Raw genomic sequence first — 18,755 nt, forward strand, 5'->3', positions numbered from 1 at the left:
AAAAGCGCCGGTTCGCTTGTTGATTACGTTACCTAGGGTTAGTCCCTCCGGGCGTAATAAATTCAATCAATAGTTATGCCATGGCTGAATACAAACTATAGATAGGAGTCAACATTTTCAACATTAGATAACTGTACAAAGACTAATTATTTACTTTTCAAATTTTGGAAGTGTATTCAGAAATGGTAATTCTATCATCCACTAGTTTTTAAAGTCCTCATGCCTTTGCGTTGTGTCTATGTCTAATGCGGATGTTCCTTATGGTGACCGTGGGCCGTGGCTAGCTAAAGCAGGTATATCAAATCTACTACTACTACTACTACTAGCACTACTTCTCTCTTACTATCTCATCGATATAACTTGACGCTCATTTTTGTGATACTCTCGTTAGCAGAATACCATCGAACCTTCGTTTAATGAGGTGTTTATTCTAATTTGACTATCCTCAAGCCAAGGATTATGACATGCCAGTAATAGTAAAAATCCAAACTAGACTACTAGCTGCTGAATCTCCTCCGCAATCTCTTTGATATTTTGAATGAGGATTTCAATAATGGGTTTCACACTCTCAACTCGGGCTGGAGTATAGGGGCCTCCGATTGACATGGCGCGGGTGTATTCAAGCTGAAGACGGCTATGGATCCTAGTCCATTGATCGACATTGGCTGGTCTATTAAAGATAAGAAATCAGCCTAAAATATGGAAAGTCTAAGATATCACATAGAAGAATATACCTTGCTTCAATCTTGGAGTATATGGTTTGAAAAGCATCTTTGATAATGCCTTTAGTGATTGTAAGATTGACAAAGTCAAATCGAGTTGAAGTTGGCTCATTCAATCGTCCTTGGGTAAAATCAAGTAAGGTAATACCAAGAAACAGTAACCGAGCAATGCTTCCTGGACAGAAATCACCAGAATCCCACAAATGCTTGGTCGTACACAGGCAATCTGGCTCATAAATGATTTCATCATCAGATTCATTGTGAATATGATGAGGGCCGAGTTTATTTTCCATATCTAAAGAAGTTAATAAATATAACCGTAGAAATATTGGAATCCCCCAAAAACCCACCAGCGGAGTAAATGTTTGGATTGTCAGATTGGATTTTGATTTTAGATTGTAATGTTTAGGAAATCTTGTAGAAGTGAATAGTGACAACAAGGAAGTAACGCGAATGGTATTAGTCTCTATGTACGAGAGTACCATGCATAAGGAGGAGAACAAACAGTAGGCTACGCGTTTGCTCAGTGTCAAACAGTATTGATCACATGCTTTCAATCATGTGACTTCTCGATCGGGAAACCAGGACAGGGCAACGTCCACTGCCTTACATCCAGCTCTCAACTATGTCCTATGTCGCGATTTTAATAAACCCTGTAGAAACAATAATGCAGATTTGCCCAGAGTATAATCTTAATTTACCACATTGTAGAGCTTCCAAATCTCATAATAGATACTATTGAATAAAGGACAGTATCACCAACGCGCTTTCATATCCAATCTTATCTGTGGTCCATCCATTTTCACTGATATTGATTTCCCAATCATCTGGAAGATCTTCAAACCAGCCTAATTGAGCATATTTCTTTGCCTTGAAAATGATGTACGAAGGCAGGGCCCATCCGGTTGAATTAGTTGCCTCAATTGCAGTCACCCATTCTCGATTTCCAGGCTGTAATAGCTTTGGCCGAGCATATCGATCGCTTCCTGTTATAACATTTGCAGTCGCACAGAGTCCCATAGCAAAGCCAGTCTCATCAAAATTTTAGATATCCTCTGGCAAGATTCTATATTCTGATATAGCCTCTCCTACGCGATCAAAAGATTCTTCGATTATTTTTGGATCTTCGCACTTAGCACGCTCATAGTTGTATTTCCGTGAGAACTTTGATTCAATCCCTGGGCGACGTTGAATAAGATGATATACCCATTTTTCTCCGGATCTCTATCCGAAAGTAAGGAATCCTTGACCCCTTATTGTCCTTGTTCTTTTTTCTAAGTACAGTAAAGGTGGAAGATATCTTTTACCCCCTATTCGGTGGATCAGTGTATGGCTCGCTATTATTGGCTGACAAATCTCATCTATCTGATTGGTTGAATCAGCTTAGCTAATCCAACACGGCCCAGTAGCCTAAATCGACTACAGTGCGGGACGGGCGGAAAGGAAATAGTATGCTTGGAATTTCGTATATGGCGGTGACTAGCATTTCATCTTTTTCTTCTTTCTCTTTTGTTTTTGTATTTTTTTTGCCACTATGTGGAGACGGACTGATTGATATCATAAGTATGAGTCAATGTCCTAACATGAAATACTAGTGCCTGCTACTTTGTCTACTACGTAGTAAGTAAATAGGGTCGCCGTTCTGACTTAGGATATTTTATATATTTTGCAATCAGGACATATCTTGAGTCACTATCTAGGCAGTGGACACCATTCAAAGAGCCGGAGAAGAACATAGATATGGCAACTGTAGCCTACAAGGACCAATTCATAGCAGAGGATAATCAACCAGATTTGAGAGGTTGTATTTTCCAAGGATTTCAGCAATTTATGGTGGAACCACACTTTCGCGAATTAATGCTGTTCTACGAAGAAGATACAAGCCCCTCCGTCATTAAATTGGATGGCTGTCAAGGACGGATGTTGTGTCCATAATAGACGAGCACCAAACCATTGCGCGTGATCTGTCCTATATCTCTGAATGTGTGCGACACCACTGCTCCTCTGCGTCGCTATACACTAGGCCAAGAATCTTCCAGTGGTCATCATTTGCCTGATCATAACCATACTCCCTAGCAATATCGTCCTCGATACGGACCCAGTGCACAGTAAGAGAGGCAACCAATCGATCTAGATCTCTGAAATCCTTTTTCAGCTCCCCTTTCAGCTCGCCGATATGATCGTTCAAAGCGGTACGCTGATCAGAAATGCTGTCCAGCCCCTTCTGGACCTTTGCGCGTATGGCCTTCGCTCTGTTGGCTACAGAATGCCTTCTTTTCTAGCTTGACTTGCATGTCGGCCAGCTCCCGGAGCTTTTCGGAAAGTTCAAGAAGCGAACGCCTCCTTTGGTTCGGGGGGATTGTTGGTCGTGGGCTGGAGATAGCAGAATCCATGATGAACGCCCCGAGAGAAGCTAATAGTGGGAGAGAAATGAAGAAGGAGAAGGCAGAAGTGCGGATGGAGGCCTCTTTATGGCCATACAGGTCAGGATTTCAGCATCCTAGGATGCTGAAACCCAAGTCCGGCCTGTGCAGCCACAACCCACTGAGGAACCAACCATTGGCATGGCGATATAGATTGGTAAAATAAACTCCTCGAAGCTATAGACCAGGTCGCTGGACGATTGATTCATCCTCTTTTCATTCAGTTTTGATAATAGAGATTGCTTCTATTCCAATGTATATCTATTCCAATGTATAAGCAAGCTCAATGGTACCTTGTTCAAGTCTTCTTGTGCCTATGCTCATTGCAACAAGGTGGTATCCAAACGGGAAGGAAGCGTAACTCTGTTTCGTGTGTAAAGATTGCTTTAGTCAGGAGCCCCATGCTAACTGACTTTGAATCGAATTGAATGTACCTACAACAAAAGGTGCCCGTGAGAACTCAACGAGCGGATAACTCATTTGTAGCTACTCTATAATTTTAAGGGAATTCATAAATATGTGTAATAATAAGGCCAGGTGCGCGATATCTTGCCATCATTATAATCTTTTGTCTAGGCAAAGGTTAGTTGGATCGGTAAATTAATTGGGGAATACTTACCAGGGCGTCAAGGAACTCATCAACCATCTCTTTTTCATCCTGCATCCACTGCCATTTCCATTCAGACTCTGAGAATGTTTGTGCATGATCAAAATCTATCCAGAGGACCCTTTCTGAGTATTTCTGAACCATCATGTTTCGAGGATAGGGATCACCATGATAAATTCCTACTCCATGAATGCTTTCCAGAATTGTACGAAGTGTGGCAATGCGGTGGTCTGAAAACGTTGAAAGATCTATTTCATGCAGATCCGGAATGTATTCGATAAGGATAGCATTAGGAAGTAGCTTATCCTTCAAAAACGGCTTCAAAAAAGGTTGGCATGATATCGGATCGATCTGTTTTATCACACCGTAAAAGTCCGGTACCACTCTTTGTTGACATAGCCCTTTCTCTTTTAGACGACAATATGCAGTGCTCTCGCAGGTGAAGGCATCAATTTCACGGTTAGAAGGGTCGGCGTGAGATCTCTCTGTTGTGTGGTACTGAAGTTATGTTAAGAAATGCTCAGGAAACTAGATTCATTAGTAACATACCACCTTTAAGACACGTGTTTTCCCTTCAACGGTCACTTGGAAAATAGTAGAAGAGTCAGATTCTTTAAGAACCCGGGTGAAAGTAATATCAGCAATTGTCAGTCCCATGGCCAGCTTCATACTGCAATGCTTTCGATCGGATATTGCCACCAGTGGGAGGAAGGCCTTATGTAAGAAGAGTTCAACGACGCACGGACCCCGAGCGTTTTGACCTCGGCGGCTATATCACCACTAGCCTAATCTATCACTCTAGCTTCCTCAGCCACATTAAAATATTTTAAGCAACCGTGAGCCAGTCGGTTTCCTGTCACATTCCGCTTTGTAACCTGGGAGGTTTGAAGTTGCGCTCTTTACAGCAGTGTGGCTATGGTGTTGGGGTTTTAGTCCCTCCGAAAAGCAGACGCATAGTCGTTCTGAGGCTGCCTCACTTCCTGACAAGCTGGCATTATGAAAACTTGGGAATCTCACCTCACACCATCTCATCCTCGCTATGTACTATCATACTAGATCATCTAGTATGCGCGCAGCTTTTTGGTCTGGTTGGTTAGTCCCAACATGTATTGGTATCGGGTGTTCTCTCGATCTGCTCTTCTTGGTGTCTTATGTTTTGCTAAGCGCCTGTGAGTATATATAGATATGGCGTGGTCAGGGATACAATATAAAAAGGCAAGTAGCTATGATCCTGTGGTCTGTTCTCCCAAATACTCTAAAATCCTCAACTCCGTATTCTCGAAGAAAACGCTTTCCCTGCTTTGTACCCTGACGGAATACTTCCTATACAAACCATTACTATGGCAAACAACATTAGTCTAATGGAATATCTGCAAGCTGGACCCCCACGATTACCAATAAGCAACCAAGGACAGTCGCGAGACAATACCACAAGCGGGAGATATGCCGCTATTGATATTAATAACGTGGGTCGCTGGAACGGTTTCAATCTGGGGAATATTCTGAACCAGTACGGGCCTCTCCTCACCGGGGCCATGATACAACGTGAGCCCATGCCGACATCTCCTCCGCAGCCAATTACTTCAGAGACTAGCCTTCGACAACGATTCACATTGTATTTGGACTCCAGGATTAGACGCGGGCTTCGTGTGGGCTTTCAACATCTTGGTATGCAGAATAGTCTTGGTAATCGCACGATTGTATCATTTGGCGAGGGGAATCTCGCCCAAACAGTGGAAAATTTCATACCCGATACCGCATATTTCGCAACGGACCTTCCAGAATCTACGAGACCGAATCGTGCCCCAGGAGACCTCAAGCCATCATACAAATGGTCTTCGGATTTGCGAAATGGGCCTACTCAGAGAGATAGAAAAGAGTTTAAACAGGCATTGTCCCAGGTCAACTGGTACATGAAGCAGCATCGCGCTCGTTATGGTTTTATTCTCACCGATCGTGAACTTGTCGCCATTCGCAGGCTTGATAATTACGGCAATCTAGAACTTTCAGATTCCATACCTTGGATTGCGCGTGGTAGTGTATCCCAACCGCAGTTGACGGTTCTGCTAGCACTGTGGTACTTGGGAATGCTTTCTTCCGATAACCAGTGGTGGAGCTTATAGTGACTGGGTCCCAAGTATATTTTGCGCTTCATCAGTGTTTTATTTTCACCCATTTTGTCCGGGTTCGGAGGATTGAGGTTCATTCCGCAGCTTTGATATTCTTTAATTACCAGATGTCTAGTTGTCTTTTCCTTATATACACCTTTTTATGAGCAAAGAAAGTATTTATTGATTGCTACTTGATAGTGAAAATGACGCTTATTCAGTCAGGATTACATTGATCCGGAGCTCTCCTGCTGTAATCTGAAGTGCGAACATCAAATCAAAGGTCTAGATAGTGAATAGAGCCAGCGTAAGCGGCCCAGGCAATGTTGACTCTCTGTAGTGTTAAGTCCATAGCATAATGCTTCATTGCTTTACAAGTTCCTAGAACCGAGGTTGGGGCCCCTTGGTTGGCAGGTGACGTTTTCGTCCCAGCAGCTTGGTCGACCCCTGTCAACGTGTCAGTGATGTTACATCGTGTTCGTGGAAGTAAGCCATTGTAGTCCAGGCTTACCTGTTTCTTTAATCGCAGTCTCATAGCATCAGCGCTCGAGCTCCGCAGATTGTATAAGTAGCGCTCCTGCTTTTCATTTCCGTGATGAACTGCTGTCTCGACAATCTGAGATATGACGGTACAGTATCACTATCAACCACCTCAGCGCCCATATTGTGTGTGAAAACACAACTGCAAAATTATTTTTTTTTTTTCATATTTTAAATATGGATATTAGTTTAATTTTGAACAGTGCTGAAAGCGAAACTGGCGTGTCTACGAGTGGTGGGGGATCATCGAAAGACGAGCCCATTCCATCTCCATTGCCACACTCGGCAGAATTAGGACAAAAGTTAGTCGCAGCCGCACTACGTCCATATATCTCTTACCAACCACAGAATCTTCGACATGGGCTGTGTACGATTCATCCTATCTCTCCTCCTCAAAGACGCATTTTTTCACCGGAGGAAGACGCTCTGATGCAATACATGATCGATAGCATTCAATCCGGCCGTGTTAAGATACTAAGCATATGTCTGAAGCGCACCCCTCGAACGATCAACACGCGGCGGGATGTCCTTGATTCCTATGAGCCATGCTCTACCTGTTTTCAATGCCAAAGATTTCAAAAAAGAATTGGAGAGTTGAGACGCAAGTATGTTCCTGTTAGCTCTCGCTGTACAATACATTGTCTAATCTGATTTAGCTACCAAGGGTCTGATTGGACGATTACGCACTATTTCCTGAATACAAAGATCTATGTGGCAATTCCTCCGCCACGTTTTATTGAGAAAGGAGAAAAAACTCCCCTGCCTATTGTTGTTCGAATATCGGGCCAGGGCTCTAGTCTGTCCGCATACATCACGCTGAATAATGTTCGCTTGCAGGGGCAGTATTTCAAAGGAAAAGACGGAGATACGACATCTTTTGTATTTACCTGCGAGCGATTCTTCCAGTCCGGTCGCCTGCGATTGTGTTTCCAGTCTCACACTGAATCCCATCATATTGACTTTGATATCTCGTGTGTGATGAAACTATAATGGCAAATCGAAAACGGCGAGTGGATTACAGTAGCGTTTAGGACCGACGCAGTACCTGTATATATGCCACATGAGCTGAGAAATTTAACCACGATTTCGGAGACTAGTTATTGTGCTGAATTGTGACCTTCTTTGATAATTCCGCTGGAATCCTGGCTAGTTTCGTCCATGAACACATGCAATATGAAAGACGGTAAACCCAAACATAACAAAAAATGGCGCAAAGCACGTGGCGCGCGCAAAGCTGCTCTCATGAGTTCAAGGCAGAATCAATCCAGGTATGAAATACAAATCTTGGAGGCTATACGTACACCGGCCGGCTAAGCTGTAAGCGGTAGCGAGTTATTACCTCTTAAAGACCAACATCTATTGCTATCCCATCTCCAATGCATCCTGGAAGAAATGTGCGAAAATTTTGGGGCCAAACATGAACACTTCCAATCACTTTGGAGGAACGTGGCTGGACAGAGCCAAACTCACTGGAGTTGCATTCCTGGTGTCGCACTATCATGGACTGTCCAGACAAATTCTCGCCGGTCCTCGCTGTGGTTCGTGAAAAAGACAAACGAGATATCCTCAATATATGTGCCAATATTCGTCACTCGGCAGTTCATCGTCGATCACAGGACGCTGAAACCATCCTCCGGAGCCTGGAATTTTAGGGGACTAAAGATACATGTATGTAAGCATAAATCAATCATCTCATTATTAGTTGAAACAGGATTCTTACTATCCTCTCCCGGAAAGCAAAACGCCGGATGATTTCTCCGGGAGCGTGAAGATGAAGTTACAAGTCTTGGAGCAATAAGCGAACACAGGGCCACTTGCGAAGATTGGTTCTAGAGTCCGAGCTCAGAGGTATTGCTGAGGGATTCAAGATTTACAGTCTAGCTGTTAAATTAATGTTTGAAAGAGGTGTTATAGAATTCAACTCTCATAACAATAACTCGTACATGTACTACGATTCAATCTTCAGCAGAATACTTTTGCGAATGCCCATATCTTCAAGACAGCCCTCGATGTAATTAGCTGCTTCGCGGAGTATGGCAATCTCTCCGGCACAAGCTCCAGCTTCGAGATGTTGCGCGAGCCCACTTAGCGTACTAAAAGACTGAACTGGCTTGGACTCAAATTTTCCACGCAGCAGTCCTATGGGACAGTGGAATTGAGTGCTTGTATGGACAGGTGATTGCTGGTGGTCCTTGAGAGCCCGTAGCGTTTTGAATGTTCTTGAGCACACGTCACAACGGTTCCCCTCGTTCAGACTGAGCACATTGGCTGGCGGTATTCTAATATTCGTCAAAGTTAGGGAAGAAACGGATGTCCCGGGAGTATAAATGATTTCAGAGTTGGTGCTCGTGTCCGAAAATATGCTGCCATTATCTTCCGAGGCAGTGATCTCAAGCGGGTGATCCTGGGTATGGATTATCTGCTTGGTATCATGTGCGACGACAATTGCATTGAGTTGGTCTCTGTCCATCCCGGAGATGCAGGTACCGCTCTCAAGATGATGCAAGAGAGACGAGGGACATCTGAAGTGTTTCCGACACTTTGGGTCTATGCATTCCAAGTCACTGAGGGGATGGTGGGCTAATGATTTTTTATGTTGCTCCAAAGAGGCCATTTTTGAAAACACCCGCTCGCATTTGTCACATGCAAATCCTTTCGGATGCTTCGGAGGAGGCTTATGAATCTTGTTTTGAAGATGTTGTTTTAGAGCAGATTCATCCACAAAGTCTCGATCACAGTCACAACAGTGAAATTGCCCCACATGATCAGGAGAGGTTGCATGTTGTCGAAATAAATCAATAGACGTGAAGTAAAGATTGCACGAGCGACAATAGCAATGTCCAGTCATTTTTTGATGCCTTTTTAGTGACTTGAGGCTGCTGAACATCCCTTTGCATGATCCACATTGATGATTGTGAAGATCCCGAGAGTGTTGCTTTAAACTCTTAGAAGAGATAAAGCTGCGGTTGCAGTGTTGGCACTTGTAGTGGTGTTTTGCCCGTCCATGTTGCCTGGGATCAGCTCGAGCCTTGAAAAGCTCGCCGCATTCGCACTTAAGCATAACGATCGTCGGGCCGCTTGGGTGATATACGCTTGTCTGTTTGAGATCAAATGAGTTAGTTTATGAGCACTTCAGAAAACGCTGAGCCATGACAGGTGGATTTGAAAGCCATAGATATAGCGAACTCGCGCTTGGCATACATTATGTTGGAGTGAGACTGTGACTTGCCAATCTGCTTGATTCGAATACGCTATCCTAGCTATCTCATACAAGAGGTGCTTCGTCGACAGGCAATATTGAGCATGAGGAGGAAAAAGGAAGAAGAAGAAGAACTCTCACTCTTACTTTTTTATAAATCTCTGTGCGAGGCACTTTTCCCTATCCAGCTCCGACATCTGATGTTGATATTATTTCCTAATACGGCACGGATAGGGCTACGGCTCCAAGCCCTATTTGTAAGCCAGGACGCAAATACAAGGCCATGCTCAGCCGTCACATTTCCTTTCATTCCTAGTTTGTTGATGAGCCCTGGAAAGACGATTTCTGATTTATTAGCAGAGAATCTTTGCTTCTTTTGAATAGAAACATTCCCATGATGCACTTCTCTTTTTGGCTGGAATTTCCGCATTCATCATATTTGCGCCCCATTGCTACGCAAAGATGTACCGTCAGCTCATGATCAATCAGCGGATTGGAAGCATGTTATCCTCTTCCGGAACAAAGAATGTGACTTTTCCCAAAGCACGCAGATTGGAAAAGAACGTGGCTAAAAAAGTGAAACCCGTCTATGTAATGATCCATGATTAGTCATTCCAAAACACGAGAAAACCGAGGATATCTAGTTGCGTACATACAGGTATTCTAATCCATGCATCTTGCCTTTTAGCCCGGCAGGCCACATGTTTGATGTTGTGACCAATTGATGCGCAGGTCATGGTAGCCCCAAGCTAAAAGGTTTGGGAAGATACTCTTTATCTGACCCCTTCGTCATATCCTCATTGCCAGTTTTCTCATCGTCGTTCTATTGACTGGATTTTGAGCATCCAACGAGACCTGTTGTTCGCACAAATGAGAGCAAGCCACTAAGCGACGACAAATACCAGGAATCCTGGCTGAATTTGAGAAACGGGTGCTATGTATCCATTAGCTACATTGACCTATAATTTTCACGAAGGATTCGTACCTTTAGAAGCGTTCGAGGATCAACAGTGCTCGGCATGGTGACGAAATTCTTTGCTATGATCCATGACATGCAGGTTGTATCTGAGTTACTATCGAGACTAAGCAGTTGATCGGCAATCTTGCAAACTGCTTGCACGCCGCGAGAAACATCTTTCGTCTTTCCTGTCTGGATCATGCTCTTCCCAACATCTCCTACTGAAGCATCGGCGGAATAGTCGAGAACCTTCACTGGTGGAATGATTTACCAATTTTGATTTCGCCTTCGTCATTGAGATAGATTTCATCACAATGCAAGTGGCCATGGCTGACATTAAGAACCTCAGGAATATAGATCAGTCCGTGTAACAACTATGCAACATTAGTCATCGTTTCAGAGGTGCGAATTGTATTTTGAATACTTTTTGGAGAAAGGTCGGCCGGCATGAGACGTCGCCTATCTCCATTCCATAGTATCCCTCTCCGTATTTTTCTGGGAAGAAGTTGGTAAGAATGGTATCGATTCGGGAATATGGAGGCTTTTTGGAACCGTCGATCAGCGACTGAATAGTCTTCCTTTCGTGAATAACCTTATTGTTATCGGAGTCCCGAGCTAGACTTAATGGAAGAGTGGTCGCCTTGTGCACAGAAATAGATACTCCACCATGTAAACTCATTTTGAGTAAGATATGCTCACCATGATCTGGGAAATTGCTGAGTGTGGCCGTGGGGAGATGGGCGGCTTATATACCTGATGTCGAGGCTCTCCTTGGAGAGCTTCAAGAAGAGTGACTTGTAACAGTGTAAAGAGATTCAAAACCTAAATTCTGAGAACAACGGTTTTCAATTCTTATCTCATCCTTGTCATGACACGAAATGAAACGATGTCACATCTTCAAATTGTACCGGTGAGAGTCAGGGATCAAGAGAAACACAAGAACGAAGTGACCATTTTGAGATTGGCATCATTTTCGGAATAAAGATCATTCATTATCCGTTTCCCAATTGATGTCAATATCTTCACGTTTTGGATTCGTGCTGTTCCCGTTTGGAACTCTTCTGTTCCCGTTTGAGATTGCACAATTCTGTATTCAAAGTTTGTCCTTCGATTGTCAAGTGGCGTTCCCGTTCGGTGTCAGAACCTTTCTCGTTTGGTGTCTGTGGGGTTCTGTCGAAATCACGGAGCCCAAGCAAGACGCTGATACATATCTTCGCCGAGTTATTGCAACTTGTATTGTATAATGTATGATATAACCAGATCCCATACTTACATTCTAGCTTGTATCTTTTGATGACTTATGGTCACCTCGTTATAAACACCGGAATGCCTCCATTAAGGGTACGTCTTTTTCAGCGGTATTCGTTTTACTGTTTTATGATAGTTCCAACACACTATTTCAGAAAATAGACTTCAGATTCAGAGTGATGTCCCATTGTAATCAATGGAAAGGACTTCTGGCTAGGCACAAATTTGAGATATTTGGAGATGGTATAAGCACAGTCACCACACTCCCGGAGTATCGAATCCAAATACTGTACCTAAAATGATTATCAATCAGGGCGACAGCAGTGTAAAAAAAGTCTTCTCAACTTCTATAAAGTTAGAGAGGCACATCCAAGACATTATGGATCGGATGCTTGTCGCCTGCGATTGTGTTTCTAGCCTTATCCTGAATACCATGCTATTGAGTTTGATATCTCCTGTCTGATGCAATTATAATGGCAGATCGAGAATTATGGTGGATAGTCAGACAACCGAGAGAAAAGAAAGAAGTTGGTGGTGATATATTATTGATGATAAAGTACTGTTGGTTTAACTACGGTCCGTATCACGAAGCATAGACGGTAGTAAGGCGCGAACACGAAGCGGCCTAATGAGCCTGACAATATGAAGATATCTTGATTCCTAATATTGTGACTTGTCCCCAAGAACGAGGGGGACGGGGATGGCTAGCTAGATATACACGGCACGCACGTGCCGCGTCAGACTAACTATATCCGGTGCCAAAACGTGTAGGGTTTGATATTCACGTTCCGACAAGTACTTTGAGGTACAATACGCACCAACGTGGGAAAGCTAATCAAAGCTACAAGGATACTAAACGAGCCAACTGTCAATTATTTTTTTTTCCATTATGAGAGCAGAGCCAAGAGCGAGATTGCATCAATCGGCCTGCATCGTATCCAACTCGTACTAGCATCAACTCATACCAAATTTGTGCTGGCAGCAACTCTACTAATACCAACTCGATACCAACTCGCGCTAACATCAACTCGTGCTAGCACCAACTCTACTGAAACCAATCCGCATATGGATTTGATTTGGTTTAGACAAACATAGAACTACTAGAAACGATCAGTGTAGAAAAAAGTATTGCAGAGTAACAGAAACAAAAAGGGTCAATGTTGGGATTCTGAAGCCACTTATGGTTATAGCCTGATAGTACCTCAAATATATATCTGGAAAAACCCACCAAAAATACAGAGGATCACCAGTAGTTCACTTGAAAAAGCACCAGCACTTAGATTGCTCCCAATTTTGACCAGCCACCTTCGTTAACAAGGCCAAATTTGATTTGCTCAGACCAGCGTGCCCAAGTTCGGCCAACAGCCCACCACCTCTCACCCTGCTTGTGGCAAGCCCAAATTTTGCCAGCCTACACCAATGTCTGAGAAACCCAAGATTGGTTATACTACGCCGATCTTTGGCAAGCCGACGCGGGCGTCTGAGAAACCCAAGTTTTGTTATCCTACGCCGGCCTTTGGCAAGCCTACGCCGGTGTCTGAGAAGCCCAAGAATGGCCATTCTACGCCAGCCTTTGGCAAGCCTATGCGGGAGTCTGAGAAACCCAAGAATGGTTATGCTACGCCAATCTTTGGCAAGCCGACGCGGGCATCTGAGAAGCCCAAGAATGGTCATTCTACGCCAGCCTTTGGCAAGCCTACGCCGGTGTCTGAGAAGCCCAAGAATGGCCATTCTACGCCAGCCTTTGGCAAGCCTATGCGGGAGTCTGAGAAACCCAAGAATGGTTATGCTACGCCAATCTTTGGCAAGCCGACGCGGGCATCTGAGAAGCCCAAGAATGGTCATTCTACGCCAGCCTTTGGCAAGCCTACGCCGGTGTCTGAGAAGCCCAAGAATGGCCATTCTACGCCAGCCTTTGGCAAGCCTATGCGGGAGTCTGAGAAACCCAAGAATGGTTATGCTACGCCAATCTTTGGCAAGCCGACGCGGGCATCTGAGAAGCCCAAGAATGGTCATTCTACGCCAGCCTTTGGCAAGCCTACGCCGGTGTCTGAGAAGCCCAAGAATGGCCATTCTACGCCAGCCTTTGGCAAGCCTATGCGGGAGTCTGAGAAACCCAAGAATGGTTATGCTACGCCAATCTTTGGCAAGCCGACGCGGGCGTCTGAGAAGCCCAAGAATGGTCATTCTACGCCAGCCTTTGGCAAGCCTATGCGGGCGTCTGAGAAACCCAAGTTTGATTATCCTACGCCGGCCTTTGGCAAGCCTACCCCGGTGTTTGACAAGCATAAGTTCGGCCAGCCCATGTCAAAATAGCTAAGGCTGATGGCTCTTTGTTATTGAAAAGTTTGGAATCTTATCTGCAGTTTCTTGTACTGACACGATGCTTGGTCTCTATCTATCCCCTTTTTTGGTTTCTTGTTAATGACTAAGTATTTGCGCTTAAATTCAAAATGACGGGACAGCAAGTGTTGGAATTTTAAGATTGTAAGAATGTATACGGATTTGTATGATAAAACGCAACATGAGGCAACATTGGCCCATACAACCTGACGCACCGTACATATGAATCAACGCATACCCTTAAGTAATCTAATCAATGAGTATACCGCCCATCTATTAGTAATCTTTAAGCTTGTTCTTAAACATCTGATAACTAAGATGTCTTCTTAGATGATTAACTCAAAAGAAAACGATGCAAGTGTTACAACACTCTCAGCCGGCCAAGTTGAATGAGACGTATGCTGAATGAACAGCATACTGTATCAAAAATTGGCATGGAATAGAGCAACTCTGCGGATATCAAGTCTAGCGGGGTTGCCTCACATTTGGATTTGTTTCACTGTTTTAGTTCTGACACACCATTTCGGAAAATAGGGTTCAGATTCAGAGTGATGTCCCATTATATTCAATGGAAGGGACTTCTAGCTAGGACAGTTTTGAGATATTTGGAGATGGTATCTAAATACTCCATTTGAATACTTTCATCCTTTAAATTAAAATAGTATACAGTGCAGATTTAAAATTCTGAAAATCGTCGCGTACATGGCAGGAAGATAGCTGTCAGTCTTTTCACATAGTGATTGTAATCATGAGTGGTCGCTGGCCAATCATAAGGCCAAATAATAGAGAAATGTTATGTCCTGTTGAACTATGTGTCTGCATATAAGTGAGCTGTAAGCAACAAACAGGTGAACTGTTGAAGAATTTACAAATAGAAGGTGCCTCCAACAATCATTCTTTAGTCTTGCCTGAAGCTGTGCAAGAGCTTTTCTGTTGCAGTAGCCATTGATGGCTCTAATCTAGTCCTTGAACATTTTCAGATGGGGCTTTAAATCGCAAGCATGAAGGGTATGGATGGAGAATGTCATCTGTGGACAAAGACATATTCGCGATCAGGCGTTGAATTATAGGGTCAAATGATTGGAGATGACCCACAGCGCTGGGATACGCATTCCTAATATAATTAACCAAGAGATCTAACTTGGCATCAGTAAAGGAGGCTCGATATTCCCTAGTAAAATGTCAGCATATTATTGTCAGTTCGATGAGGGTCGGCTTACATATGACTAGTTGTTAAGTCTGATGCACAGGTCAGAATGACAACAAATCCAATACCACTTCCCAGTCGCTACCACCGCTTCCCAAGATTTTTATCTTCCACCACGTCCTGTCAATTCCACTTCTTGCCATTCTTTTCAAATTCACCGACCTTTTCTACTATCAAGTCGTGAACGATAGTCATCATTTTACGGCCGTTACGTTGGAGCACCACCTCCTGCTTGTCCTCTCTTTTCTGCAACTCTTTATCAAATTCATGGACAAAGATGTAAAGAAGAACTTGAGCTAGACGGCGATGTACCGATCTGTGATGACTGCTATTGTGGGTTGATGCTAAAAGCCGATACGCAGCAATACAAATCTCTGCGGACGAAAGGTTGCGGCAAGGTAGAAGGGAAACGCCAGGTGCTTGAAATTCTCGTAACAACCACTCACTCCAACGGTTCAGGATAACATTGGTTTCATCGATAATCCGATCGCCCATTTCGTAGATCTTATGTAAAGTCACAACATTAAAAGATTGGCCGGCTTTTTTTATCAGAGTCCTAAGCAAAACCAAGCGTATGGATTCAGCTTCGTTCAACGGGGAAGAATGAGTCCCTACAATAGTTCCGGTTCATGGACGTTTCCGTTCATTGCCCGACTTCAGCTTCTTGTTGATGCCAGAGGTATTATCATTTGTATTTTCGCGCTTCCGCGCGTCGTTTGCTTGATCGATAATGTGACTTCTGAGTTGGCCAATTTGCTGCAGATCATCTTCTAGTGGACTTGTCAACACATGTATTTTGGCGATGAAGTTTGATAGGTCGTTTTTCAACTGGAGGGATGGGGATAAAATATTGGAAGGGTACCCAGTCCCAGGCTGCAAGCCATTTGGAGTATCCAGTTCTAGAAGTCCCGACTTTGGGGATTCATCAGACTCCAGTTCGTTCTCTTCATGTGGAGCGTCTCTTAGCTTTGTGCCCTCAACGGCATTTTCTTCTGCTTCTCTCTGGAAGTGTTCTTGGTCTACAACTGAGGTTTCTTCCTCCCTTAGTGATTGTGGTTGGTCAGATAATTCAATTCCAGCAACGACTTCGTTGGCCTCTCCTTGTTGGGTTGCTGGATTGGCGATCTCAGTCCTACTCTCGGTATTCCCTGGACCTGGTATGGGATCCATACATTCCACCCGTGGAGCTCCGATTTCACTCCCTTCATGAGCGACAGAGCTGGGTCTGCTAGTTACATCACGATCTAGCGGAAATGTTGATGATGTGGAAACGGGCACTCGAAGACTGTCAGAAAAGCCATAAAGCCTTCCAAAAAAAGCGAAATAAACGTTTCGCCGCACATACCATGTCGACACTGTTCCTGAGACATCAACTGTATCAGTGTGCAGAGAGTCAAGGAAGAGTAGTCTGCGGTCGTGTCTTTGGGCCTGACTGCTAGGAAGTCCACAGCACTCTTTCAAATCAGCCGTAGAATCCACGAGACTAGGGATCTGTGGCTGTCCGCGGGGTGTAGCCATCGAGAAACATTCTACAATGCGGCGGACTAGGGTGGGAAAGACTGTGGCGTCGTATTCATACCGTTCCTGGTCCCGAGCGTTGAACAAGGCGTTCTGTGCAATCATCGCATCCGGGGAATGTGTGATGAGCTTCTCAATAGCCGGGGACTGGAAGCCCAACTTATGTGCGAACATCGCTATCTCATAGATCACTATTGCGTCCAGCGTTTTATTTTGGGATTTCGCCAACGGGTTGGGTTTGGTCAATGTGGGGTAAACACGCATTGCGTACAGCCAAAGCTGTCGATAAGAAAGCTCTTGCTGCACTTCACGGCTACCGAACTGCCTTTCAAAGGTGTCCTCGGACGTCTGGATGAGACATCCTTCCTCGAGAGAATCTCTAGGATTGTAACAACACCGCATAGCCCGCCGCACCGTCGGCCCATTTTTGCTGAAGTTGACAAGCAATTTCATTGCATTGCCACATTCCTTGAAATATTCGATATCTCGAAAGAACGTTCGCAAGGAAGGGATGATGCCATCGTAATCACGCAACCATTTCCACATCCGAGCTCTCTCGGATAAATTAAATTTGGAGAGAACTTTTCCGCTGCGTAACAAACGCTGAACCTTTCTAGCGTCCCTGTATGAGGCTTTTGGCGCCATCAGCTCCAATATCTCGACCGTGTGGGCGTCGATCTTCATCGTCGCCTCAAGATCAGGATTGGTCGGGTCGGAAGTCACGAGGGAGATCCAGAATTCTCGGAGGTGCGAAGTCAGATAGTGCACGATTTCCTGCAAACGGTTAGCCCGGGTCAAAAGGAATGGAAGATCAAATGACCTCATCACAGCGCAATGCTATCACGTTGGCCACATGTTCCAAGCTCATCCCACCCCACAGTCCAGGAATCGACAGCAGGGCATCAAAGGCGGAACAAAGGTCGATGTTCTTGGAGAGCTGTCGGAGGTACCGGGCTTTATCATCAGTCAGGCGCGCCCACCACATTCTTTGAATAAAAGCATTCGGTTCTTTTTGGTACCGACGAATCTTCCGATAAATCTCTCCATCGCTTGGCTGTTCCTTCTCAAAATATCCTTCTGTGAGGGCAGTCCGTAGTTCATAACTGATATCTACAATCCCACGTCAATCGGTGTGGCGAAGGTAGGGGGTATGACTTTCCGGAGTAGACGTACTTTCGAGATAAATGTCGACCGTCCACCATCGATCACCAGCGGTAAGAACCTTGGCGCCAGCTCGGATACGATGTCGACCATGTAAGCAAAGGACTTGGCCAGCCAAGAATTGGAGATGGAGTAAATGATTGGGATCAGAGGTTAGCAAGTCCTTGAAAGATTTCCCAGCGGCTTGCAATGCCGCACGGAGGTCTTGCAGAGAAATGATAGCCGCAACATGATTTTGAGCATCAAGTCGGCGACAGCCTTCCTTTTGAAATTTTTCACAGAGCCGATCAATGATGTGCTGTTCGACTGATTGTGAGGAATCAGGATGAAAGCCGATTTCTTCGAGATCAATCTTAGCAGTTCCTTTGTAGTTACGACTTCGCTCAATTTCCAGATGAGCTTCAGCGTGCGTAGAGGGAGACTGCATAGTTCGGACTCTCAAGGCAAAGTCTTGATTTATGCGTCGAATCTACTCTCACTTGAAATCGAAACCCTAACCCCCTTGACGTACTACAACGCCCTAGCAAAGCCCTCCTTTATATGGCGGGAGCTCTAAATGGCGTCCGCTAATTCGAACGCCAAGGCCTAGATAACGGCCACCAACTCGCACTAGTATCGACACCAACTAGTACTGACACCAACTCGGTTTTTGACACCAATTCGTATTGACACCAACTCGTACTGACACCAACTCGAACTGACACCAATTCGTACCGACACC

General features: G+C 44.5%; 7 protein-coding genes across 9 annotated transcripts, besides 3 other annotated features; 2 read left to right on the forward strand and 5 right to left on the reverse strand.

Moving 5' to 3' along the window:
* The first annotated feature begins 304 nt into the window (after window positions 1-304).
* Window positions 305-333: a microsatellite.
* A 156-nt stretch (window positions 334-489) lies between these two features.
* On the reverse strand, window positions 490-1,015 carry TSTA_060380 (uncharacterized protein; the record flags this gene model as incomplete). Its single annotated transcript, XM_002339889.1, has 2 exons — window positions 490-670; window positions 735-1,015. The coding sequence occupies 2 exons, from the start codon at window positions 1,013-1,015 to the stop codon at window positions 490-492; spliced, it is 462 nt and encodes a 153-aa protein (XP_002339930.1).
* Window positions 1,016-1,490: 475 nt separating this feature from the next.
* Window positions 1,491-1,940: a mobile genetic element.
* Window positions 1,941-3,320: 1,380 nt separating this feature from the next.
* TSTA_060390 lies at window positions 3,321-4,439 on the reverse strand. Of its 3 annotated transcripts, XM_002339890.1 has the most exons (4): window positions 4,302-4,439; window positions 3,765-4,250; window positions 3,584-3,717; window positions 3,321-3,508 (listed from the first exon to the last, which is right to left on the reverse strand). In XM_002339890.1, exons 1-3 carry the CDS (start codon window positions 4,419-4,421, stop codon window positions 3,655-3,657), a joined length of 669 nt encoding a protein of 222 aa, XP_002339931.1. In that variant the 5' UTR covers window positions 4,422-4,439; the 3' UTR covers window positions 3,321-3,508; window positions 3,584-3,654. The 3 variants fall into 3 exon arrangements, with proteins under 3 accessions (XP_002339931.1, XP_002339932.1, XP_002339933.1); XM_002339891.1 differs by having other exon boundaries at window positions 3,321-3,717; window positions 4,305-4,439; XM_002339892.1 differs by having other exon boundaries at window positions 3,321-3,717.
* A 417-nt stretch (window positions 4,440-4,856) lies between these two features.
* TSTA_060400 (uncharacterized protein) lies at window positions 4,857-5,875 on the forward strand (the record flags this gene model as incomplete). Its single annotated transcript, XM_002339893.1, has 2 exons — window positions 4,857-4,921; window positions 5,110-5,875. The coding sequence occupies 2 exons, from the start codon at window positions 4,857-4,859 to the stop codon at window positions 5,873-5,875; spliced, it is 831 nt and encodes a 276-aa protein (XP_002339934.1).
* A 671-nt stretch (window positions 5,876-6,546) lies between these two features.
* Window positions 6,547-6,579: a sequence feature (AT_rich).
* Window positions 6,580-8,348: 1,769 nt separating this feature from the next.
* TSTA_060410 (zinc finger protein, putative) lies at window positions 8,349-9,603 on the reverse strand (the record flags this gene model as incomplete). Its single annotated transcript, XM_002339894.1, has 2 exons — window positions 8,349-9,497; window positions 9,532-9,603. 2 exons carry the CDS (start codon window positions 9,601-9,603, stop codon window positions 8,349-8,351), a joined length of 1,221 nt encoding a protein of 406 aa, XP_002339935.1.
* Window positions 9,604-10,422: 819 nt separating this feature from the next.
* On the reverse strand, window positions 10,423-11,236 carry TSTA_060420 (uncharacterized protein; the record flags this gene model as incomplete). Its single annotated transcript, XM_002339895.1, has 4 exons — window positions 10,423-10,533; window positions 10,585-10,775; window positions 10,829-10,931; window positions 10,982-11,236. 4 exons carry the CDS (start codon window positions 11,234-11,236, stop codon window positions 10,423-10,425), a joined length of 660 nt encoding a protein of 219 aa, XP_002339936.1.
* Window positions 11,237-13,224: 1,988 nt separating this feature from the next.
* Window positions 13,225-14,121, forward strand: TSTA_060430 (uncharacterized protein; the record flags this gene model as incomplete). Its single annotated transcript, XM_002339896.1, has 1 exon — window positions 13,225-14,121. One exon carries the CDS (start codon window positions 13,225-13,227, stop codon window positions 14,119-14,121), a length of 897 nt encoding a protein of 298 aa, XP_002339937.1.
* Window positions 14,122-14,766: 645 nt separating this feature from the next.
* Window positions 14,767-18,461, reverse strand: TSTA_060440 (uncharacterized protein; the record flags this gene model as incomplete). The annotated part of the gene is made up of 4 exons (XM_002339897.1): window positions 14,767-15,319; window positions 15,369-17,647; window positions 17,694-17,983; window positions 18,047-18,461. 3 exons carry the CDS (start codon window positions 18,459-18,461, stop codon window positions 15,983-15,985), a joined length of 2,370 nt encoding a protein of 789 aa, XP_002339938.1. The 3' UTR covers window positions 14,767-15,319; window positions 15,369-15,982.
* Window positions 18,462-18,755: the final 294 nt, after the last annotated feature.

Source organism: Talaromyces stipitatus, genomic scaffold (genome assembly GCF_000003125.1).
Source record: "Talaromyces stipitatus ATCC 10500 scf_1105507295523 genomic scaffold, whole genome shotgun sequence".
Lineage (NCBI taxonomy): Eukaryota > Fungi > Ascomycota > Eurotiomycetes > Eurotiales > Trichocomaceae > Talaromyces > Talaromyces stipitatus.

Bases quoted from the DNA above. Each gene is read 5' to 3' on its own strand.
- TSTA_060390 (XM_002339890.1), bottom strand. From the start codon at position 4,421: ATGAAGCTGGCCATGGGACTGACAATTGCTGATATTACTTTCACCCGG. The intron at 4,251-4,301 runs GTATGTTACTAA...ACATAACTTCAG, and splicing joins AAACACGTGTCTTAAAGGTG to TACCACACAACAGAGAGATC. The intron at 3,718-3,764 runs GTAAGTATTCCC...ACCTTTGCCTAG, and splicing joins ATGAGTTCCTTGACGCCCTG to ACAAAAGATTATAATGATGG.